Here is a 25,496-nt window from a genome sequence, read left to right on the forward strand (position 1 = left end):
ACCCCTAAGTAATAAAACCAAAACAACAAAAGAAAAAAAAATTCATTAATTCAACCAACCAATTTCACCAAAAAGTATTCCAAAAGAATGCTTCCACAACAACAAACAAACAAATCTCAAACCCTTTTTTCTTTTCCACCATTATATCATCAAATCAAACACTCGACTTGGGTGTTTTCCCTTCCGTATACCATCATCAAAGGGGATGAAACGAAATGAAATGACCAAAATACCCTTCTCAGTTGGCGTTATATTTCTCTTCAAGAACCGACCCTTCTCTTAGTGCAATCTGTGCTTCATTTTCCCTCCCCAATGCAAATAAAGCAGCAGCTTGTAAATAAGATGCTATATGCCAAATTGGGGATATAACTTGGGCTTGAACTGCATCATTTAAGGCTTCTTGTGCCATTTCACTCATCAGATATGACAAACTTCTTCTTGCAAATACAGTTGGAGATACCATGGTCCCCACCTCAATAAACTATATTCCAAAAAAAAAAAAAAAATCAGGTATTTGATCCACACAACTAATGCAAGTTTTGAACTTTTAAGATTAAAAAGATTAAGGTTCTAAACAAGAGAAGAAAGTAACAAACCTGTGTATAAAAGTCTATTGCAGCTTTAAACTCTTTATGACGAAAAGCAGAGTCTCCTTTCTTCTTGGAGTTCAATGTGTCATGTATTTGATTAGTCCACATCCCAAACGAAAGCTGCAACAACCAACAATCATGATTTTTTTTTTAAAAATCAAGGTCAAACAAAGTCAAAATACAGCAAAAAAAAAAAAAAAAAAAAAAAAAAAAAACAATAAACAAACCTCAGTTGCAGCACCCTCATCATCTTTGTAACCTAATTTTTCCAAGACTCCATGTATGAATGTTAAATCCATTCTTAGGCAAGCTTCCCCAAGTGGTGTTAGTGGCATAGCAGAGCCACCTTGTGGCATACCCATCAACACATGAGACGGTTCCTATAAAAAAAATGTACTTTAAGACACACAGGACAGGACAAGACAGAACATAACAGATTGTACTGTATTTACTGGAACTGAGATGTGAATGAGACAAAAACTATAACTTTTGCAAGAAGAATGTACTATAATGCCCCATTTGTTGTTATTACAAGACAAGACAGATCAAAACAAAACATAGTAGGTTGTACTGTATTTGATGTGACTTGTGACTGATGTCAGTGAGACAAGAATTGCAGCTTTTTAGCCCCACCCAAAAAGGTGAAAAGGGGGCGAAAGATGTGAAAGACCTTTAATAATGATAAAAATTGCAACTTTATGTGATGTGATGGTGAAAGAAGATATATTTAATTGATACCTGAGTTTCCTTTTGTAGGGGAACCAAAGAAGAAACCAATGACCTTGGATTTGGGCGCTCACGTGGCTCATACTGCAAACACCTTGAAGCCAACCGTACTAATTCGGTTCCATCATCATTAGAAAATTGACCTTCCAAGCAAGAATCGGTAAGCATTTGGAGATTCCTATCTCTTATAAGATCAAGAGCCTGATAAATTCAAAATAACAATCAAGTTATAGATGCCCTTTCGTATGTTTGGTGTGTTAATGTCTAAAATGCCCATCAATAATGACAAAACAAAAGAGATCTAGTCGAAGAAGAATGATCTTTATAGTAATGACAATGGGCAAATAAGTAATTTAGCTTGAATTGTTGTATGAAAACGTACATGGCTAGGTGGAATGTGTTTCCCACTTAGAAGGTCAAGCAAAAGGGTACCGAAACTATACATTACACTTTCCGGTGTTACCCTCCCTACACATAAAGATTCAAGAAAAAACAAACAATTAGAAAACCAATATCAAGAATTCAAGATCATGATTTGCCACAAGAAAAACAAACCCCGATATAGCCCCCTAATAAAATTTCAATATAAAAACACACACACAGACAGACAAACACATGTGTGTGAGAGAGATAAAGAAGAGAGAGTTGATACCCGTTCTCAGATACTCAGGAGGTGTAAATGCCAAATTTGTACTATAGCTCTTTCCATCCCTACTATTCTTCATCAACCCAAAGCAAGAAAGTCTTGGATTTGCATCCTACAATATGTTCCAAATCAAGATTGTTACCAAAGATTAATCAACAAGCAACAAGTAGGGGTAGAATCGTAATTCGTACATCGTCAAAGACTATTCTATAGGCGTTAAGATCATGGTAAAGAGCACGCCCTTTGCTTGTACAATAATCTAAAGCTTCTGCAAGATATAACGCCACCCGTAACCTCATTGCCCATTTCATAGGTTGTGTTTCCCCTATATTCAAGATTCAATAAAAATCAAAACTTTACACTTGAATCACAAACATTATGTCATTAGCAAAAAAGGGTTGATTATTTTGTTAGTAACTTACAATGAAAAAGGTGTTTTGCAAGTGTTTCATGTGGCATAAATTCAGCAACAAGTAATCTTTCATCACCTTCACAACAACAACCAAGTAAATTGGCCAATCTAGGGCTTCGAAGTTGTCCAACTGTTCTTGCTTCTTCCTGCCATAATCACATAAATAAAATTCAATTTACAAATCTTTATTTACTTTACAAGATTCACCACAAGAAAACGAGGCTTTCCCACTTTTTTACAAATTTGCCCTTGTTTACTTTTTTCTTCCATTTCCCCAAAGTCTCATGGACACTTGGACTTTGAAGTTGTTTCTTTTTTACTTAATGGGCTTAATTAGTTAAGCACTTAACCTTAACAACTATACATATTGGATGTTTCTTTTTTACTCCTTTAGTGTCAAAACTGATGAACTAATGTCAGCATTGGTTGTTGGAATGTAAGGGTAAAATGGTCATTTAGTTACCAAAAACTGCCTGGAATCAGGCCAGGCGGATCGATTAAAGCGTTTGACAGCAATTCGCCTCTGATTTGCCAACTTCCCTTTATACACCACATTAGGGGCTTTCTCACCATGTTCAGAAACAATGTTTTCAACAGAGAATCCAGATGTAGCATTCCTAAGTTGTTCAACAGAAAATTCACGAAATGAAGGCAGATCACTCGTCTCCCCCATATCATTTTCTGGAAATTATTCAAAAAAAAAAAAAAAAGGATCATAATCATGCCACATAAGCTATTTTCTAATAATGATACAATGAGTAAAGTTGACTTACCAACATTACCAGGTTGAGCTACCACTCCATCTTCTATGGTATCGCAACATGAACACATTTTAGAAAATTCACAGCCCATGATTTCAAAATAAATTAAAATTGAAATCTTTGAATTTTTTATTTATATTATTATGATAAATATTTATTAATAATCAATCCAGCTTCTCAGGCACTCCAAACTCTACTCTTTGTCTCCATTAAACATTAAGAAAACCTGAAATTTTGCATTGTGATGATAATTAGAATCAAACTATAACTTTTTAAGGACCTCAAAACCCAAAAAATGATCAAGAAACATGAATTAGCATTGGTTAATGTAAAATCTTAACTAATGTAACTACAAAGTTGATTAATCTTGAAAAAAACAGTATGCCTAGTAACAAAAGAAATTTAAATTAGCAGTGGATTTAGGAAAAAATTAATAGGGATTGCAAGTTTAGTAGAACCCAGTTCTTAAAATGCTTCTCAAGTTGACAACATTTAAGAACATATACAAACTAAATAAAAAAACTGAACAAAAAGATTAAATATAAAAGCTTTCTCCTATTTTAAACCTTTAAAGCAACACAAATTTACACTATCAGCAAAATCTCAACTCTACGTAACTATAAAATTCCAATAACGGTGATAAATCTAGCTGCAGTAACAAGAATTATATTAGGGTTTCAAAGTTTCAATAGCCCAGTTCTAAAAGTGATCCTAAACTTAATAAGATTCAAGAACACGTACAAATTAGACGCTAACGTAATGAAAAAGATTCAAAAATCAAAGCTTAATCTTACTTAAAAGTTAAAACCTCGAAATCAACATCAGTTCGCATTCAATGATTGCTATATCTCAACCGATTGATCTATAAATCTAGATATCAGCGATAAATGCAGTGAGTTCATCAAAAGAAAACCTTGTAATTAGCATCAATCAACTTATTGCAACTTCAAGAATCTTATTAGGGCTTCAAAGTTCAAAACCAAATCAACAAAACTTGAACTTCAAGCTGAACAGCTCAAGTTCAAGAAATTAAGATCAAATCACGATTCGAAACACACAAATCAGGAAACATCAAGTAAAATCTTCAAACCTTTTTGCTTCAAATTACAAGAGCGCTTGCAGATTCATGGACCCAGTTGAGTCAAAGACTCAAAAGGATAAAATGGTCTTTCAAGATTCTCTTCTTCTTTTTCTTTCTCTTTCTCTCTCTTGAATGAATGAATCAGAGATCAAGAAGAAATTGGGTTGAAATGGGAAGTCTTGATAGCATATGTTTGTTTGATGATTATGATAAGTTTGCAGATCCCTTTGGTATTCCAAGTGTGCACACGATTACTATTCTGGATTTCAATTTTCCACCGACAATAAACAATATTTTAATCATTTTTTTTTTACAATGTGTCTTGTTTGACCATTCCATTAACCACAGCCCAATACTATAATCAGTAGTTAAAAATCAAATTACGGACAAAAAGTAAATAATTAAAAAACGACTAAAAACTTTGAAAATACTTTAATAAAAAAAATAAAGTAGTTTATCAACCCAAATTTGATGAGTCCGATATCTGTAATTAAGTCAAGGATACTTCAAGGTTGACGTTTTCTTTTCAAAAACCATTTTTAAAGACTATTGGGGGTTAATGTTATTACATATTAAATATTATTTAAGTTTCAAATTCATATTATTTAGTTAACATGATTTTGAAAGTTTCAATCATTGCAGGTGATGTCGCTCTTATTAGAATAAGGATTGATGTATTTCCGATCTATTAGAGATAATATGAGTGTTGAGTGAATAAATACCTATAATACCTTTTTTGGTTCTTCAATATTTTAATTTATTTTTTAAAATTATTATTATATTTGTTTTATGGTTAGTACCCACCCCAGCCTTATATCATTCTAGACAAACACTTAGTCATACATTTCATCAACCAAACAAACTCATCAGGTTTCTCAACAAATCGTTAAAAACATTAAGTATGGATCACGTTATAACACCCAATTTAAATGTCATCTCAACCATAACATCACCATAATATTAAGGGGAAAATGGTGTTTACCATGTTATGACATGTTAAGAGGCAGATAGATAGATAAAGAAAACGATTTGATTGGTTGATAAAGGCAACAACCAATTAAATTTCTCGTTTCATCTCATCTTCTTCACAATGAGATACGTCATAACACCCATTTAACGAGAAAGAGGGGGGGGGGGGGGGGTCACCATGTTACGAGGTGCCACCTCAGTCAAAATTCCACTTATCGTTGCCCCCGTTGTATGCTCTAATGGGTGTGCATGTGTAGAAAACATCTTCATCTTCTTTACCATGTTGTTATATATAGGGTTAAAACAATAAATTTTGTTTTAATTCATAAGATAAGGCTAAAATAACAATGTACTTTCAAAGTACATTGCTATTGTAGCCTTGTTTTCGATCATGGCCTCATTTTCTTATCTTTTTTTTTTTTTGTATTTTCTTTGTTGGCGCATACATGATATTGTAGATTTAGAACTATAAAGGAGATCTCGAGATGTGACTAATAATATTCAGACTCTAACAACTGATTATCAGACCAATTTCTATACATGTTAATGTATAGTCTTCTATTACTAAGGATTCAAATTTATCAAATGTCATTTATACAAGATCATCCTTTTTTTAGAAAATTTGCTTATAATTTTACTTTGGATTAAATTACATTTTTGGCCCTTTGGTATAGTTGCTTCTAAAAGGAATCTTTAGACTAATCAGTTTGGGTTTGATAAAATGTATGACTGAAAGGTCTCTAAGATATTACTGAAAATGTTATAATAGAAAATAGAAAACTATATTCATATTATTTATATTATGTTGCATCTGAAGCATAGTATAGAAAAAAGCATTGGGATATTGTATAAGATTGTTCAGATAGTGAAGTTTTGTAGGTATTCTTTTTGAGCGGCATGGTTATGTGGAAACAAGATAGTGATTTCCACGGGTTATAACCTAGTTAAATTTCAATTTTATGTTATTTAGTAATCTCAAAATTTTTCTTTGTAAAGTTCAATTATTCGGCTTGTAGTTTTGTTTCGATCACATGAAAATGAGAAAAATTAATTTTTTTTTGTTTAACTATTAAATCGAAATAATATGGTGAATTTCTTTGAAATAGGTTTGTCTTTTAGAGAGTGATGAATCTAGAACAGAAACTCACATTGTTTACTATTTAAATTAAACCGATAATATGAAAGAGTAAAACATTTATTATTAGCGGGGTTGGGTCGGAAGTGAACGGCGATGGCGACCATGAAGAGCTAAAGTTTTTTTTTTGTTACTTACGTCTTCGTTCGTGCATAATGGTGAGGGCCGACACTTGAATGATGAATCAATATTCACGATTTTGCTTTTTTCTTTTTATCTAATCTTTAGTGTCATTGAGTTATTTCTTAATAGGTAATATTCCAAATGAACTAAATATTTGTGTTACTAGATATAAAAGATGAGCAAAAAAAGTCTTGTTTTATCTCAATAGTTTTGCCAAAGTGGTTCACTCATAGAATTTAAAGTAACTCATATATATTTTTTATATATTGTTTGTTAGAAAATTTAAGGTAGGTTACATATATTTTTTACATATTGTTTGTTATACAAGAAAAGAACTTAGATGTGTCAAGCGACCCACCTTGGACCTAGAGGTCGCAAAAATTGACACAACACGATATAAACGGGTTTAGGTAAGATATTTCAACCCGTTTAAATAAACGGGTTGACATGACACGACACAAAAATTAAATGGATAAGATTAGGATTGAGAATTTCAACTCAAAAATGACTTGTTTATTTATATGCAAGTTTTTTGAATTATTTAAATAATCTAGAAATATACAAAACCAAAACCATAAGTAAAAGAAAACATTCGAATTGAACTGTTTTGTAATGTTGAAATGACTTAGCTGTCTAGATCAATGCTTCATTTCAGTATGTTCATTTTCTCCCAAACCACCCAGTCTCTTTCACCACTCTTACATCCCCATGAACTTGTCATCCGCCTCCCCAACTCCTCTTTTAATTTTGTCATCTGAACTTGCTATGACTTCATCTATTATGCCGCCAAACTTTTAGTTTTTACTTTCCACCAACTCAACTCATACTCTTTCAACATGCTCAATCTTTTAGTCTCACATGACATGACATATTTCAAGGTACAACCCTAACCCGAAACCCGACACGAAAATAAACGGGTTGACACGACACGACGCGTTAATTAAATGGGTCAGGTTCGGATCAAGCACTTTCAACCCATTCAGTGTTTCGACACGACACAATTATCACATCTATTTGGACCTACATATACTTGCCCCTGCTTTTAGAAAGGCTAAATGCACCGCTTAACAACATAATTCAAATTTATATGTATTTATGCTGATTAAATAAAAAAAAAAGTTGAAATACATTGTTATTATGAGTAAAGTTATTAGACGACAAAATAAATCTTGCTATTTTATGTTTTAACCCTTGTGTAGAAATTTGGAGTTTTAACAGTCAATTAAATGGAAAAATGCATTTCAAATTTTACAATAGTGAATAACAATACAAAGGAAAATAAATTATACTTCTTGAAACTTTTATTGAATAATGAATATATTCTCTTATATTTTTGGTAAGGGAAGTCATTCGTACACAATAACTTTTTGTCATACACAATAATTTGTGCATTAGAGAGTTGTACAGTACAACATTTTAAAGCAACAATTGTTGTGTATGGAGAAAAATTGTTGTGTACAAATCATCTCCCTTTTGGTAATATATGAATATTCTCTAATAAATAAAAGTTTTTTTTTGCCACTTGTCACATTCTCATTCAATTTGTCAAATGTCATTTTGTAGTTATTTTAAATAAAAAAAATTTCACATGTCATGTTATGATTTTTTCTATTTTATTAAATTCCACATAATATTTTAATGTAATAATGATAATCAATGTAGTAGTAAATAGATATCTATTTTACAAACGAACTTACATTTTAATTTCAAAATTTTCAAAATTAAAGCTCATTAGTTTTTTCTTTATAATTATTTGTTTAAATTTACAAGATGAAAAATATTTATATTATAATAATTCATTATTTTTTTCATTTCATTGTAAATTCAAAGTTTTTAAATATTTTAACATTTATATATAATTTAATTTTAAATTAACTCATATAATATCTAAATCTCACAACTAGTTTTTTAATATATCAAAGGGCTTTTGACTTACGGTAAGAAGTGATTTTTTTAATTAAAAGATCATAGATTAAGTCTCGTTGACATGAATGGTACTAATTTAGAAGTGTAGTTTTATTTAAAAAATATATATTTGAATCTTTTAACATTAACCATCAAATCTAAATTGAATATAGAAGTATAGAACTTGAGTGGTAGGTAAATCGGAAAGAAATATGACATAGAGGGCGGACAATAGTCCACGGCCCAATATTTCAAGAGGCCCAATAGAAAAAATTGGTAAATTGCAAAAATGCTCCTTAGTTTGATTTTTGTTAATGTGGAACATACAAAATTGGGTGTTTTTTTTTTTTTTTTTTTTTTTTTAAGTTTGGCTGTGGATTTGGTTTCTAATTTGAATATCGTTGGTTTTGTTTCGTTAAGTCATGCTTGAGTTAGGGGAAGGGTGGGAGTGACGCTCCATAGGTACCCCAAAGGTGGGTGAGCGACCAACGATGTCGAGGCTTTTATAACCAATGGCAAGCCAAGTCAAGGCCATCGGCCAAGCTCACCGGTGATATCCAAGTCGCGATTTGCATTTTCTCAGTGAAAGCAGATCGCGATCAGCCACTCTTCGACGAGATCCTTGCAACCGATCCATTTTAACTGATGAAAAACCTGATCACAACCAAAAGTGTCCCACGTCGTGCTTGTTCCAAAGAAAAAGTCATGCTTGAGTTATTGTTTTACCTTTTATTTAATATTTTGGGTTTATTTTTTTTTTTTTAAAGTGAATGTGATGTTGACCTTATAGAACTGGAACCTACCTCCCTCTCCTCCTTATTGCTTTCCTCGGCCAATCTATCCCCTCCCTCATTTTCACATTTTCATACCACTTCACAATTAACGATTCATCTCTCAAATCCCAATTACAACCTTGAAACAAACAATGAAACCATCTCAAAGTATAAAAAAATGAACGGAGGCTTCACAACACCTAAATTATATCTTATACTAATTTACAAATTGCAATGTTTGTGGATGTTTCTACCGACGGTTACACCCACTCTATGTTCAAGTATAATATTTTCCACCTTCTATTTTTTGAAATATATTTTGATTTTGTAAAATTTCATTTTCACTCCTTATTTTTAAAATACTTTGTAAAATGTTATTTTTATCCCTTTTTTTTTTAATATCACTTTAACCAATTTCAATTTTAAACTTTATAAAATATTATTTTCACCCTTTCATTTTGTAATATTTTATGTTTATTCCCGCAGTATACATAACCTGATTCTCCTTAATAACGTTCGTTCGTTAACTTAAATGAAAATTAAAAAATATATATACTTTTACATGCTTATTTTTATAAGTTCGAGGTGATCAACATTTCAACGTAAATTTAGAATTTTCGTTCGCTATTTTTTTAAAACTTACATGTTTTATTTTTATATATCTATCGGTATAAATTCGAGTTTGTCTACGTCAAAATGACTTTTTGTGTTTATTTTATGTACGTTTATTACGTATCAGTCGAGCCATATATAATACGTTTTTTATTATTTGAACTTTCGTTCATTAAGTTAAAACAAAATATCTTACTTATTTTTATGAATGTGACGAATAAATTTCAGTTTCTTTTATGTTTTTGTGATTATTTTTATGTATAATTTCTACGTATGAATTTTGTCACATATAATACGTTTTCATTCGACGATATATATTTGAGTTAATCGGTGGTACCGGCCTTGTATACTTCTACCAACAAATGCAATGATATTTATTTTGTATCAATACTATCATCAAATCTCAACTTACAAAACAGATTAGCGTCATCGCAAGAAGTGTTAGGCAAAATCCTAGTTGTATTGAAATATTAAGTTTTTCAAACCAAAAACTTCATTAACACATAATGGATTTACGATGTAACCAAAAACCTATATTGATACAAAATATTTCATTCACATAATCATTTTAATCAAAAATCTAAAATAACATATAGTTGATTTAACTAAAATCTTCAAAGAAAAAAAAAATCTTTAAGATTGAAACCGATTTTTTGATCAAAACTAAAATCATAGAACTGTATAACCAGGCCTTAAACTATTAACAAAATTTTGGGAATGAAATTGGCATCATCAAGTATTATCCTTGATAAACAATGTCTTGCTTGATGTGTTCTTCCCAACAACCAATGAAAATGAAATAATCAAGATGACACTATTATCTTTGGTTTTTGAGCAACAAATTAAGAATAATATGTTGTATATCCATGTTTCCAATATTAAGAAGACACAAAACAAACATCGTTGTACAGACTGTGAAAATAAAACAAACATCATTGGGTCACAATAAATGGTGGTGGTGGGTAACGATAAACGGTGTCTCATTGGAAAGGAAGCCGAAGGGGGTGATGATGGTGGGGTGAGATGAAAATAACGACTAAGATATGGTATGGGGTGACTCACAATGGGTATGAGGTTATTGGTGTGAGGTCTGGAATAGTGTAACAAAAAAATAAATATGATAAAAGACTGAACCTAAAAATCTAAAAACTGTACCGATTTTAAGGTTAACCAAACCGGTGTATTTGAATTTTCCAGTTTGATTAACCGAACCAGTAAAATTTTTGGTTTTTCGATTCAGTTATGATTCATACTTTATGCTACAGACGGTTAATCGAAAAACCGAAATTTTATTTCTTAGTTTTAAAACATTGTTTATGTTTACTCGTTTAAGTAAATATCAAATTATTTCTTATAAATTTTTAGTTACAATCATTTATCGTCATATTATTTATATTTTTCATGTTAAACTAAGAATTGTCATTGTTAGCATTTGTTATAAATATACATATGTTGATATAGATTAAGATTGTCATTTGAATTTCATCACCATTTCACATAAATAACTAAATATTTGACTATACTTTATATACTAATTAAAAAAATACATTAAATATTTGATAATTTTATCATATTTTCATTATTAATAGAAGCAACAATATAATTCAACAAATTATATGTATTATTCATTGTCATTCATTATTTTTTGGAAATTTGTTATGGTGCTCAACAATCTTAACATATTTTTATTAATTAGTAATGGTTAATTGGTTAACCGGATAACCGAACCGAAAAAACCGATTAACCTGGTTTTTCGGTTTAGGTTTAGGTCCAAGAAATAAACGAACTGATAGTCTCGATTAATCTTCCGAAATATGTTTTCAGTTCGGTTAACAATCCATGAACAACCTTATTTTTTTTAGTAGTTGTTTATAAATTTTAATTCATAACTAAACATGTTTTTAGTTTCTTTTTTAGAGTTGGCTAACAGTGTGATATGATGTTCTAAAAATGTGTATGATATTAATGTTGAAGAATGATGCAATAGACGGTTTATTAATCAAACAAGCAAATGAAGCAAAAAATATCAATTTTTATTTTTTTAATCCGCAAAATCATGAATCCAATTAGAACAAGCTTAGATCAACAATATTACAAACAAATCTCTAAGGAAAAGCAACTGAAACTGACCATTGCCTACTTTTGGGTTGTCGTCTTCAAAAATATCACAAAGCAAAGCTCTCCCCGGTTAATGAGAAAAAATATGCTTCTTTTAGATTGATTAATTGTAGAGAGAAATTAGATATTTAGATAGTAATTTTACTCGACTTAATTAAGGTAATAATCTCATTATGGAGCGTTCTTGATTTGTACTCCTAGTTTTATCGCTAGATATTGTAATATAAAAATTGTCTTTTCTTTCCTAAAAAGAAGAAAGAAAAGGAACCAATCGTTTGAGAATTGAGATAACTAAAAAACCCATTGAAAACTCTTTTAGGGGTTTCCAATGCATCATTGATGTTATTTAGTTTCAGCTCCCTTTATATTGGACTTATATCACATTTCAAGAAATCTTTTATCAACTGTTTGTTATGCTTCTTTATGTAAACTCTGGACCCATTTTGTTGTTTGCTTGCTAAAGCTTTCATAAAGTTGGAAGCTTTCTCATTGGCTGTTGACCATTTGTGGTGCCATTTGTGGCTCATTTCATCTCATGTCTCATTTCAACTTCATAGATGTAATCATGTAAGGAACATATATCTTTTTATAATTTATTTATTTTTATACTAATTTATACATAATCAATCAAATAATATATTTTTTTTTAATGGAATCTAAACTACTTCTTAATTACTCATAATTCTACAGACTTCAACAATCGACCTCAAAAATTAAGGAAAACATTTGATGATGTTTGGCTAAAAACCTTTGGATCAATCAAAATATATTTTATCCGGACTTCAAACTTAAAATGGCTTGACAAAAAAATAAAAATATTTTACCCCCAAAATTAAATAAAAATACATACATTTATAAGGATTAAGGAATATAAACATCATTTCATACTTACATAAAAATTAGTTTCTTGGTTTTCTTTTTTCGTAGTGGGTCCAGTTGGTGAACTGCTTGACCTACAAATGCATTTAGGGGTCTCTGAAATCTGCATCATATAATTCCAACCCCCATCACATGCACACAAACAACTTTTGTGTACCAAACTCGAAAAAAGATAGGCAAACTATTGGGGTATGTGGTCCCTTTAGAAGGACCAAAAATAGCTTCTTTAGTTTTGTTTGTTTAAATCAATGTGACTTTAAATTCGAATTCCATAGTTGTATTTGGTAAATAATTAGAATATGATTCGGTGACTTAATTGCGATTTTGTGACATGAAATAATTAGAATATGAAAAAGTGCATAATATAATGTTTGAATCATTTTTGTTATTGGAGATGTGTAATTAGTCATCCAGTTTGATAAATTCTTATCCTAATTCTAATAAATAAGTAGAACTCTGCCACGTGTCAATCTATAAGACCTTCAAAATAGAGTTTTCCCGCTCATTTTATTCATCTATATTTACGTAAATGCCATACAATCCAAAATCAATAATTCCGGAAAAATCTGCAAACAAATATGTTAATCAATCTTCAGATTCGAAAAACACGCATTAATTTTGAAAGTTTGTTTATTTTGATTGCAAATTAAATCCCTAAAAATCTGCAATATTTATCTTTTTCAAACGTAATCTTCTTAATTCTTATTCTTATTTATTCAAACGTAAATAGCATTCATACGGTTATTTTCTTTTTACCATTCTGCTCCATAGTAATATTTGCAAACGTATTTTTCTTCATTCTTCTTGATTCTGCAACGCTTCAAAAATTATAATATCAGGTTAGTGTATTAAAATATCAGCATTACTAATATTTCTAACCTCTTAATTGTCTGATTTACCAGTTTCTATCATTTTTCATTTTATTAGTGATGTTCTTCTTCTTCCTTTTGCTAATTCTTCTTAATCATGTTCTTCTTCTACCTTTTCAGTTTAAAAGACGTAAATGTTAATGAAAATGATTACAAAATACGAAATTAGTAATAAAAATGAGAACTTTATTTTCTTTAAAAAAAACTGTTCTTCAAAGCTTTAACTATTACAATATGTTTTTTTTTGTTTTGCTGTTTCATTTACTTTGATTTGCTGTTAATTTAAAAGGTTGCTAATTTTCGCCCCAATTCCAAAATCAAATAACAGATCCTTCGTATGATTCATTTAATAACCAAGGCTTCTTTTATTTCAAAATGACCATATTGCCCCTAACTTGATAAGTATTTCATATATCGCAATTAACAATTAAGACAAATCAATCAATCAATCAATTTGTATAATAAAAATGCGAAATTCTTAGCTTTCTTCCCCAATTCGCATTCTACTGTAAAATTCACATTCTTCATTCACCCTCTTTCTTCGCATGTTCCAGTCATTTTTTTTTTTTAGTTCATTCGCATTTGAGTTGTTTGTCTCACCAAATACGAAATGAATATTAACCATAATCACCTTCGCATCTTTAACCCCAATCCATACAACCTCATATGCGAAACCCAATTTTGATTTGTATTACCAAATGCGAACATTTTTGCTTTTACACGTGAACTGCATTTGACTCCAATATGCGAACATCTTTAACCCCAATCCATACAACCTCAAAGCTTTAACTATTACAATATGTTTTTTTTGTTTTGCTGTTTCATTTACTTTGATCTGCTGTTAATTTAAAAGGTTGCTAATTTTCCTTACAATTCTATAATGATTAAATTTATTGCAGAAAATGGAAATAGGAAATAAGGTTTACCTAAATAACATTGACCAGATAGATGAAAAATCGCATATCAAGGTTCGGGTGCTTAAAATTTGGAACTTTGTCAGAAATAATAAAGTTTGTTCCATTGAAATGATCATCATGGATGAGGAGGTTTGTTGTATTTGATATATTTTTTATTCTTCATTCAATATTAGACATGTTTCATGAACATAATAATTTTTATTTTATTTTTTAAACAGGGTACACAATACCAAGCTCGTGTCTTCAATCAGAATTTCTCCAGATTTCGTCATCTTTTAAAGGAAGATGAAAGTTATATAGTTATAAAACCCAATATGGCTGCTGTTACTAATGGTTTTAGTTATACAGGTCATAAACAGACCTTAACTTTGGATTGGAAAAGCATCCTAAAAAAATGTGATGATTTCTCGGGTCCGGTCAATGGATTTATGTTTGTTGACTTTAATTCTATCATAGAACAAACATGCCCAAAAGACACATTCTTTGGTTAGTCATAAAATATTAATAAAATCATTTTTTATCATTTGTTTTTTTGGTTATACATTTTATTATTTAAATATTACGAATTTAATCCTAAACTTTTATTTTTTTGTGGTATCTGTTGTGTAGATGTTATTGGACATATCGTGTCATTTAGGCCTCTTGAAACTTCAAATCCAGTACCATCCAAGCATTATATAAAAGTCACTCTTAGCAACCTAGAGTGAGATTATATTGTATTATTTATTTATTATTTATTATCTTTAATTAATCACAAATTAATATTAATATACTATTTTATGGTTTATTTAGTTCTGTACATCTGAAGGTTACTATTTTTGGAAGTCAAGCATATCAAATTTCAGAATACCTAAAAAATAACTCGACTGTTAATTTTGTTGTTATCGTGATGCAGTTTTTGAAGCTAAACATTTGGAATGGTTTGTATTCAGTCTTTATATATAGATGTTTATAATTACTGTTTTTATATAAATTTTAATAATTGGATATACATTTTTTACAGGTCTTGGTGAAGCTAAAAGTCATTTTGAAGTAACGAAATTGTTCATAAATTCTGACATTTATGAAATAAATGAGTTTAAAAATAAGTTAGTTTCCAATTGTTTTTTATTTTTTTATAATGTATTTTAACTTAAAAAAAACACAAAACCTAATATTCATGAATCTAAATTAAACATTACAGGTTGAAATGTCATGACAATTTCGGTATAACTGAAAAAAGCATAACTACACTTCAAAGCTACTCTTCTTCATATACAGATGACTTTAAGGGCAATTTTCCATTAAAAACAATCTGTGAGATCACCGAACCAATTAAGGTATATTGCATTATTTTATATGTTTTACATTTTATTTTTGCATAATTTATTTTAATAATTTTTACATTTTATATGATACAGGAAATGAAGTTTTTATTAGTTGCTTCCATTGTTAATATAAGGCAGAATCTACCATGGTATTATGAAACATGCAAAAAATGTGGAAAAAAAGTTATCCCTGTTCCCAAAACCAATCATTCGTATACCAACCCTGAGGGAATTTCTGAAACTATGGTTGTCGAGTGTACAAATGCACAATGCAAAAAATCTGAATTTCAGTCAGTTATAAAGTATAGACATATTTATTTCTATTAATTTTGTCAATCTTAAAACAACACTAACAATGACATAATTATTTTTTGTTTTAGGTATATAATTCCAATTAACGTACAAGATTGTACTGGAACCATTGGATTGACTCTTTTTGATAGGGAAGCAATGAGGTTGTTAAATATAAGTGCCTACGAGTTGAAAAAGATACATGATGCGGTATATTATTCATACCTTTAAAATCAGAAAACATTTACTTAATTTTTTTAATTTATTAAAATATATCTTACAGGCCGGAGACAGTGATGCCCTATTTCCAATGCAACTTAATGTGTTGAAAAACCGCAAGTTTGGTTTTGTTGTAGATATTACAGAATACAATGTCAACAACTATAATAACATCTACACAGTTCTCAGAGTTACAGAAGATATGTCCATTGTTTGTGAATTGGAAAGTAAAATAGAACTTATGGTATGTAATTTTTTATTGTTGAAAATTTACAATTCTTTAATGTTAAAGTACATAACGATTAACATATTTCCATTTTATTTTTTAGAGTAATCAATCTGTCGCCTTAAATCAAGTTGCTTTGGAATCCGATGATGTTGTACAGCCTGTTCAAAAGGTTTTTCATTTTATTTTATAAACTTTTAATTATATTAGTTATTTTTTTTAGGAATCAAACATTTTTTTTTAAATTAGGATGTGATCTCACAAACAGACGAAAGTTTTACACCCTCAACAGTTGATAAGTCAACCGCAACAAGTCCTTGCAAAATATCAGGTGATTTGAAGCGCAACCTCCAAGAAATTTATGATGTTGATTCTGGATATGATTTAAGTTCAACTAAGGCTAAAAGAAAGTCAACCGCAGAGGAAACTCCACTCTTGATTCCAAAAATTGAAAAGTGAGTGTCTATCGGTTATAAGACACATTTAACATATTTTGATCATTTGTTTTGGTTATAAAGATATTTTAATTGCTTGGTATGATTTTTATTTTGGGGTATTTAGGATGTCAAATATTATTGGTTTGAATATTTTTGGATACTTTTATTGTTTTAAATTGGACAAGTTAGTTGATTTTGGTTATAACTCAAATAAAATATATTGTCCCTAACTTGATAAGTATTTCATATATCGCAATTAACAATTAAGACAAATCAATCAATCAATCAATTTGTATAATAAAAATGCGAAATTCTTAGCTTTCTTCCCCAATTCGCATTCTACTGTAAAATTCACATTCTTCATTCACCCTCTTTCTTCGCATGTTCCAGTAATTTTTTTTTTTAGTTCATTTGCATTTGAGTTGTTTGTCTCACCAAATGCGAAATTAATATTAACCATAATCACCTTCGCATCTTTAACCCCAATCCATACAACCTCATATGCGAAACCCAATTTTGATTTCTATTACCAAATGCGAACATTTTTGCTTTTACACGTGAACTGCATTTGACTCCAATATTGAACAAATCACATTTCACAGTCCTTCTTGACTTCGCATTTTTCTTCACGAATCGTCCCTCAATCAATAACCCAATTAACCCAATTGCTAATCGAAAATCAAAACTTATCTGTTTTCATATGCGAACCCAACTGATTGGCTTTTCAAAATCAAATTCGCAACTCCAAATCGTTCGATTATTCGCCCCAATTCCAAAATCAAATAACAGATCCTTCGTATGATTCATTTAATAACCAAGGCTTCTTTTACTTCAAAATGACCATATTGCCCCTAACTTGATAAGTATTTCATATATCGCAATTAACAATTAAAACAAATCAATCAATCAATCAATTTGTATAATAAAAATGCGAAATTCTTAGCTTTCTTCCCCAATTCACATTCTACTGTAAAATTCACATTCTTCATTCACCCTCTTTCTTCGCATGTTCCAGTCATTTTTTTTTTAGTTCATTCGCATTTGAGTTGTTTGTCTCACCAAATACGAAATGAATATTAACCATAATCACCTTCGTATCTTTAACCCCAATCCATACAACCTCATATGCGAAACCCAATTTTGATTTGTATTACGAAATGCGAACATTTTTGCTTTTACACGTGAACTGCATTTGACTCCAATATTGAACAAATCACATTTCACAGTCCTTCTTGACTTCGCATTTTTCTTCACGAATCGTCCCTCAATCAATAAACCAATTAACCCAATTGCTAATCCAAAATCAAAACTTATCTGTTTTATATGCGAACCCAACTAATTGGCTTTTCAAAATCAAATTCGCAACTCCAAATGGTTCGATTATTCGCCCCAATTCCAAAATCAAATAACAGATCCTTCGTATGATTCATTTAATAACCAATGCTTCTTTTACTTCAAAATGACCATATTTCCCCTAACTTGATAAGTATTTCATATGTCGCAATTAACAATTAAGACAAATCAATCAATCAATCAATTTGTATAATAAAAATGCGAAATTCTTAGCTTTCTTCCCCAATTCGCATTCTACTGTAAAATTCACATTCTTCATTCACCCACTTTCTTCGCATGTTCCAGTCATTTTTTTTTTTAGTTCATTCGCATTTGAGTTGTTTGTCTCACCAAATACGAAATGAATATTAACCATAATCACCTTCGCATCTTTAACCCCAATCCATACAACCTCATATGCGAAACCTAATTTTGACTTGTATTACCAAATGCGAACATTTTTGCTTTTACACGTGAACTGCATTTGACTCCAATAATGAATATTAACCATAATCACCTTCGCATCTTTATGTTGATTATTTTAAACATGGAACATTTATGTCTATTATTTAGAATAACTATTATTTTTGTCATGATAAATATGTTATTTTTAATAAATAATCAATAACCAATTGTAAACAAAATTTATATCTTTGATTCTCTAAAATTAATTCATACATTTTTGTAATGGTTGCAGCATATTTACTTATCTTCTGTAAATAACCTATATTCAACCAACTATTTCCTAATATTCTATACTCCTTTTTTAGATGAAATTTGAATATTAAACTAATTTTTAGTTGTAATCTTTTAAATTCCAAAAAATCAGGAAGAAAATTATATCTAATAAAGATCCAACAACAATAAAATCATATAATCGTAATCTTTTTCCAATATTCAAGCATATAACTTTAACTCAAAACGTGAAATCCAAAATTTTGAAACACCTCATTCGTCTTCTTAATGTTCAATTGTTTCTGCGATTTTTTTTTTCATGAAGCTTACATCAAACTGCTCGTTAAAGTTGTAATCCTCATTCCAGTTCTACCTGCAAGATTTCCATATCCATATGTCAGGTTAGTATTATCAGTTTAGATCACTTTGTTTTCTCTATGAATTTATGGTTGAAATTTACAACAATAATCAATATGCTGTAATAGATGCTTTTCTAATTGTAAAAATATAATCTTGAATAGATACATAAGATCAATAAGCAATTTATAATCATCACGATTATCGTGTATCACACAATTTTACCTTCATTGATTCCATGGAGATCTAGGGTTTTAACCCCTGATATCATCCGAACCCACGATTGGTTGAAATTGGGGAAACAGTAAATTTAAATCGAATAAACCCTAGGTTGGAAATGAGGATGATGAGTCATGATGCTAACATTTTAATAAACAAATTAATAAATGTAACTTTTTAAATACATTTACTTTATTATCATTATTTATTTAATTCTAACTAACTTCAATTGTATTATATAAACATATTATGTACATAATTTCACATTTCATTTCCTAACCTATGTCTTCTTATGCAGAAAACAACAGTAACATGTACCACATGCAGGCCAAAGAGAAAAGAAGACAAAGAAAAATATATTTGGAAAATAAAAGATCGAAGAAAATAAAAACAATACCAAACGTTCCAAGTATATCATTACAGCATCTCTTCAAAAAAACCATTAACTATAACCGTATTAGTATTTTATATTCCATCTTTTACTGTTATATAGTTGAATACATATATTTACAAGTTTTATAAGTTATTTCTATTTGCAGATCAATCAACCAACATTGTTCGTCAAACTCAAAATGTCAATTCATTTACAACACCTGCAAAGCATAACACAACCATACAATACTGTCCTTCCTTTACAGATGTTAGAACTCCATTTTCTAACATTACAAATGTTATAAATCCGTTATCTAACATTACGAATGGTAATTATTTATGGTTTTTAAAATATACTATTATCCATTATGTAAATATTTATTTATTTAGTTAACTATTTTATTTTTATTTTATTCAGATAACATTGGTTTCGATAAATATATCACTTCCAAATTAGCAAAGAAAAGACAGTACCATGTACTTTCAAATGATATGACATCAAAAAATGCATCTACAGTAACAACTTCTTCATCATCAATCAAGTTAAATCCAGGATGTCATAAATTAAAAACGAAGACAAGACATTTATCCCCTATCCCATTGATTGATTTGACAGAAGATATAGAAAATATACATCAAGTGAACAATGAAAATCGTATAGTTGGTATCTCAAATGGTAATGAAAAAATAAAATCCATTTTACATTTCAGATACTATGTTCTATATAATTATAAAATTCATTGATATTTTATTCAACGCTTTTATTTTACAGAAAATTTTGATCATGGTGATCAAGATGTTGTATGTCAAACATGTCGTGCAAAGTTATGGAGAAATGAATCCATTAGAGGTAAAGAAAATGGGAACACGGATTATTCATTATGTTGTGGTTACGAAAAAGTTCAACTTCCAGACTTAAAGAATGCACCCCCTACTTATGAAAGAATGTTTCGAAATATGGATTCAAAAAGCAAACACTTCATGAAAAACATTCGACGTTACAATTCAATGTTTTCTTTCACGTCGATGGGTGGTAAAATTGACTCTTCAATCAATAGAGGAAACGCTCCTTACATTTTCAGATTGGGTGGTCAAAATTATCATAGTATTGGAAGTCTTTTGCCAGCAAAAGGATCGGAACCAAAATTCTCTCAGTTATACATTTATGACACTGACAACGAAATTACAAATAGACAAAGATGTTTCGGTATTTTCTCAAACTTCTTATTCATAATCTATTTATATATATATATATATATATATATATATATATATATATATATATATATATTATGTATGTATTACTAATATTATGTATAAATTTATTTATTTTAGTGGTGACAAAGATCAATCAACATCAACTGATAGTGATATTGTTAAAGATATTAAGGTGATGTTGGATTCAAATAATGTCTTGGTTAGATCTTATAGAATGGTAAGAGATACTTTTCAAAAAAATCCAGAAGTTGATATGAAATTACGACTTATCGGGAGAAGGGAGCAAGATGGAAGAACATATAACCTACCGACTGCTTCTGAGGTTGCTGCTTTAATAATTGGTGACATTTTGGATTCAATCGAAAAGAGGGATATCGTCGTTCAAACAAAAAAATGGTTGTCTACAACGTATCAGTGAATTGCATCCTTCGTACCTTCCTCTCCAATATCCATTGCTATTTCCATATGGGGATGATGGTTATAGTGTTGACATTCTTCATAGAGGTGTGTCATTTACGACCAACAGCAAGCGTGCGAAATGTACAATGAGAGAATATTTCGCTTATAGGATTCAAGACAGAGATCATTCGTTCTCTCTCATACTTAATTCAAGAAGGTTGTTTCAACAATTTCTGGTAGATGCCTATACTATGATGGAAACGGAGAGAATGTACTACATACGTAGGCAACAACATGTTCTTAGATGTGATTCTTATGAAAATTTACGTAACCAAAAAGCTCAAGGAACGACTGATATCTCGAATGTCGGCCAACGTGTCATATTACCTTCATCCTTTACCGGAGGTGCACGTTATATGCTGCAAAACTATTTGGATGCCATGTCACTATGTAAATGGTTTGGATATCCTGATTTCTTCATAACCTTTACGTGTAATCCCAAATGGCCTGAGATTAAAAGGTTTCTTAAGGATACTTCACTTCAACCAGAAGACAGACCTGATATACTATGTAGGTTGTTTAAGATCAAGCTTGATGCATTCATTAAAGACTTAAGGGAGAATCAAATTTTCGGCAAAGTTCAAGCATGTAATTAAAACTATATTTTTAATTTTTTTATAAAACATTGATCTTATTATTATATTTTAAATATGTTTTGATATCTAATCACATTCTCTTTTATTTTTTGTCAAATTCTTTTACAGATGTTTATACCATTGAATTTCAAAAAAGAGGTTTGCCGCATAGTCATATATGTCTATTCATGCATTCTGACAACAAGCTACCAACTGTTGAACTTATCGATCCAATAATTTCAGCAGAGATACCAGACAGAATTGAAGATCCTGAATTGTATTCACTTGTAAATGAGTTTATGATTCATGGTCCATGTGGAGCTGAAAATATGAATTGTCCATGCATGGTGGATAAAAAGTGCTCTAAAAACTTTCCAAAACAATTCATTAATCATTCGTCTGTTGATCAGAATGGTTTTCCGTTATATAGGCGAAGAAACGATGGTCATTTTGTAGAAAAATCAGGTGTAAGGTTGGATAATAGAAATGTTGTTCCATACAACAAATATCTATTGAAAAGATATCAGGCACATATTAATATTGAATGGTGCAATCAGGGATCTTCTATAAAGTATTTGTTTAAATACATAAATAAGGGTCCTGATAGAGAGCTACAGTTGTTGTTGTACCAACCAACAATGAATGTGAAAATAATGATGTGGTCGATGAAATAGCTGAATATTACGATTGTAGATATTTATCAGCATGTGAAACATCATGGCGAATTTTTAGATATGATGTTCATTGCAGATATCCTTCTGTTGTTAGACTACCTTTTCATCTTCCTAAACAACAATAGATTGTATATGGCGAAGATGATGATATTGATGATGTTCTTGACAAACCTTCTGTTGCCGCTTCAAAGTTCACAGCTTGGATGGAGTGTAATGCAATCGACAGTGAAGCACGAAAACTCACATATGTTGAATTCCCTACAAAGTTTGTTTGGATATTAAATGGTCGGTTTTGGAAGCGAAGGAAAGTAGGAAAAGCCATCGGTAGAATTCATTCAGTTTCACCTAAACTAGGTGAAGCATATTTCTTAAGGATTCTTTTAAATAAAGTAAAAGGACCAACATCATTTGATGAAATTCGCACGGTAAATGGAGAAACACATTCTTCTTTTAGAGATGCCTGTTATGCACTCGGGCTATTAGATGATGACAAGGAATACATTGATGCAATTAAAGAAGCAAGTCATTCTGGATCTGGTTTTTATCTACGCTTTTTATTTGCTACATTGTTGATGTGTAATACTATGTTTAAACCAGAGATCGTTTGGGAAAATACATGGGAATATTTGGCAGATGGAATTCTATATAGCCAACGACGAAGATTTAAGTCAGCAGGTATTACATTTTTTCTTATTTTTTTAAATTAATTTATTTTTATTTTTCAACACCCATTAAATAATTAGTAATGAAATTATTAAATATCAACCACGTATTTTATTAATTATTTAATATTTTCGTGCGGAATTGTCTCTCGGAGTAGATGAACTTAAGAACTTAACTTTGTTCGAAATACAACAAATTTTACTTCGAAACAACTCTACTCTCAAAAACTTCAAAAACATGCCATACCCAGATGTTGAATCCGTTTCTTCTTCAAACAATCGACTTATCACCGAGGAACTAGATTACGACATTCCCGTGATAAAGAATGACTATGATCGTATGTTTCTTGCATTAACAAATGAGCAACGGAACATTTTCCTAAACATCAAGAGTGCTATTCAACAAAATAAAGGAGGTGTCTTCTTTGTTTACGGGTATGGTGGAACGGGTAAAACTTTTTTATGGAAAACAATATCTGCAGCAATTAGATCTGAAGGAAATATTGTATTAAATGTTGCTTCAAGTGGTATTGCTTCCTTATTATTGCCCGGTGGTAGAACAGCACACTCTCGATTTATAATTCCATTTGAGCTTACAGAGGATTCTTTTTGTAACATAAATCCAGACGGTGAGTTGGCAAGCTTAATAAGGAAAACCTCTTTGATAATTTGGGATGAAGCACCTATGGTCCATAAGCATGCATTTGAAGCTTTAGATCGAACTTTGAAGGATTTATTAAGGTGCGTAAATTCAACCATCTCAAATATTCCATTTGGAGGGAAAGTTATTGTCTTTGGAGGAGATTTTAGACAAATTCTACCTGTTGTGCCGGGTGGCAATAGACAGAACATTGTAAATGCTTCTTTGAGTTCTTCATATTTATGGGAACATTGCAAAGTCCATAGATTAACAAAAAAACATGAGGCTAACTGTTGGAAGGGATCAATCAGATATAGGAAAAATAAGAGATTTTGCAAATTGGTTGTTGGATATATGAGAAGGAAAACTTGGTGGTCCGAACGACGGTGAAACGATTATCGATATTCCGGATGATATTCTCATTATTGATTCACATGATCCTATAGGTTCCTTAATTGAGTTTGTATATCCTTCAATTTTAGAGTACTATAGCGATATAAATTATTTCAAAGAAAGAGCGATACTTGCTCCAAAAAATGAAGTTGTCCAGGAAATAAACGACCGTTTACTTAAGAAGTTTCCAGGAGATCAAGTTGAATATTTAAGTTCAAACTGCATATGTGAATCCGAATTTCTCCATGATCAATTTGATGCAAATCTATACTCTCCTGATGTATTAAATGGACTCAAAGTATCCGGTTTACCAAATCATAAATTACTTTTAAAAATTGGTGTTCCAGTAATGTTACTGAGAAATATTGATCAAAAAAACGGCTTATGTAATGGCACAAGACTATAGGTGTTATCATTGGGCAAACGTGTTATTGAGGCACGTATAATAACTGGAACTAATATTGGAAATCGGACTTTTATTCCAAGAATGTCTTTAACTCCATCAGAAAAAAAGATTCCCTTCAAATTCACAAGAAGACAGTTTCCTTTGGCTGTATGTTTTGCAATGACTATTAACAAAAGTCAAGGACAATCGTTGTCAAAGGTTGGTGTGTTTCTGAAAGATCCAGTTTTTTCACATGGACAATTGTATGTTGCCTTATCTAGAGTTCAGAGTAGAGAGGGATTAAAATTATTAATTTTAGATAAAGATGGCAAACTCACAAATAAAACTTCCAATGTTGTTTATAAGGAAGTTTTTCGAAATTTGTAGCCAACTTTTTTGTAACGTCGTTTTATTCAATTTTAGGAAATCACACTTAATCCATCATATTATTGTATTTTTTTATAATTACGTATTGTTGTATTTTATGTTAATTTCATTACACACATTAGTATTGTATCATCTGCATATGTCCAATTAGA

General features: G+C 30.3%; 3 protein-coding genes across 3 annotated transcripts in view; 2 read left to right on the top strand and 1 right to left on the bottom strand.

Moving 5' to 3' along the window:
* Positions 1 to 4,453, bottom strand: part of LOC144999713 (serine/threonine-protein kinase BSK7-like) — a 4,559-nt gene extending 106 nt beyond the window's left edge. The window contains exons 1-11 of the mRNA XM_078958885.1: positions 4,226 to 4,453; positions 3,148 to 3,361; positions 2,838 to 3,055; positions 2,385 to 2,520; positions 2,154 to 2,287; positions 1,969 to 2,074; positions 1,699 to 1,784; positions 1,329 to 1,517; positions 818 to 970; positions 597 to 710; positions 1 to 481 (exon numbers count right to left, since the gene is read on the bottom strand). The exon at positions 1 to 481 is cut by the window's left edge and continues 106 nt beyond it. Coding sequence (XP_078815011.1) covers positions 239 to 481; positions 597 to 710; positions 818 to 970; positions 1,329 to 1,517; positions 1,699 to 1,784; positions 1,969 to 2,074; positions 2,154 to 2,287; positions 2,385 to 2,520; positions 2,838 to 3,055; positions 3,148 to 3,226 — 1,458 coding nt within the window. The 5' untranslated portion in view covers positions 3,227 to 3,361; positions 4,226 to 4,453 and the 3' untranslated portion in view covers positions 1 to 238. The remainder of the gene's footprint in view (positions 482 to 596; positions 711 to 817; positions 971 to 1,328; positions 1,518 to 1,698; positions 1,785 to 1,968; positions 2,075 to 2,153; positions 2,288 to 2,384; positions 2,521 to 2,837; positions 3,056 to 3,147; positions 3,362 to 4,225) is intronic.
* Positions 4,454 to 14,509: 10,056 nt separating this feature from the next.
* On the top strand, positions 14,510 to 15,227 carry LOC144999649 (uncharacterized). Its single transcript, XM_078958773.1, has 3 exons — positions 14,510 to 14,645; positions 14,735 to 15,002; positions 15,126 to 15,227. Exons 1-3 carry the CDS (start codon positions 14,625 to 14,627, stop codon positions 15,221 to 15,223), a joined length of 387 nt encoding a protein of 128 aa, XP_078814899.1. The 5' UTR covers positions 14,510 to 14,624; the 3' UTR covers positions 15,224 to 15,227.
* Positions 15,228 to 15,405: 178 nt separating this feature from the next.
* LOC145002961 (uncharacterized) lies at positions 15,406 to 24,978 on the top strand. The gene is made up of 17 exons (XM_078962139.1): positions 15,406 to 15,447; positions 15,520 to 15,548; positions 15,700 to 15,835; positions 15,917 to 16,113; positions 16,204 to 16,324; positions 16,398 to 16,577; positions 16,663 to 16,731; positions 16,809 to 16,890; positions 20,119 to 20,280; positions 20,370 to 20,627; positions 20,724 to 21,105; positions 21,287 to 21,565; positions 21,654 to 22,216; positions 22,333 to 22,730; positions 23,003 to 23,552; positions 23,791 to 24,168; positions 24,542 to 24,978. The coding sequence occupies exons 1-17, from the start codon at positions 15,406 to 15,408 to the stop codon at positions 24,976 to 24,978; spliced, it is 4,263 nt and encodes a 1,420-aa protein (XP_078818265.1).
* Positions 24,979 to 25,496: the final 518 nt, after the last annotated feature.

The sequence above is a fragment of the Lactuca saligna genome, chromosome 6 (assembly GCF_052625555.1).
Source record: "Lactuca saligna cultivar CGN05327 chromosome 6, ASM5262555v1, whole genome shotgun sequence".
In the NCBI taxonomy this organism is placed as follows: domain Eukaryota; kingdom Viridiplantae; phylum Streptophyta; class Magnoliopsida; order Asterales; family Asteraceae; genus Lactuca; species Lactuca saligna.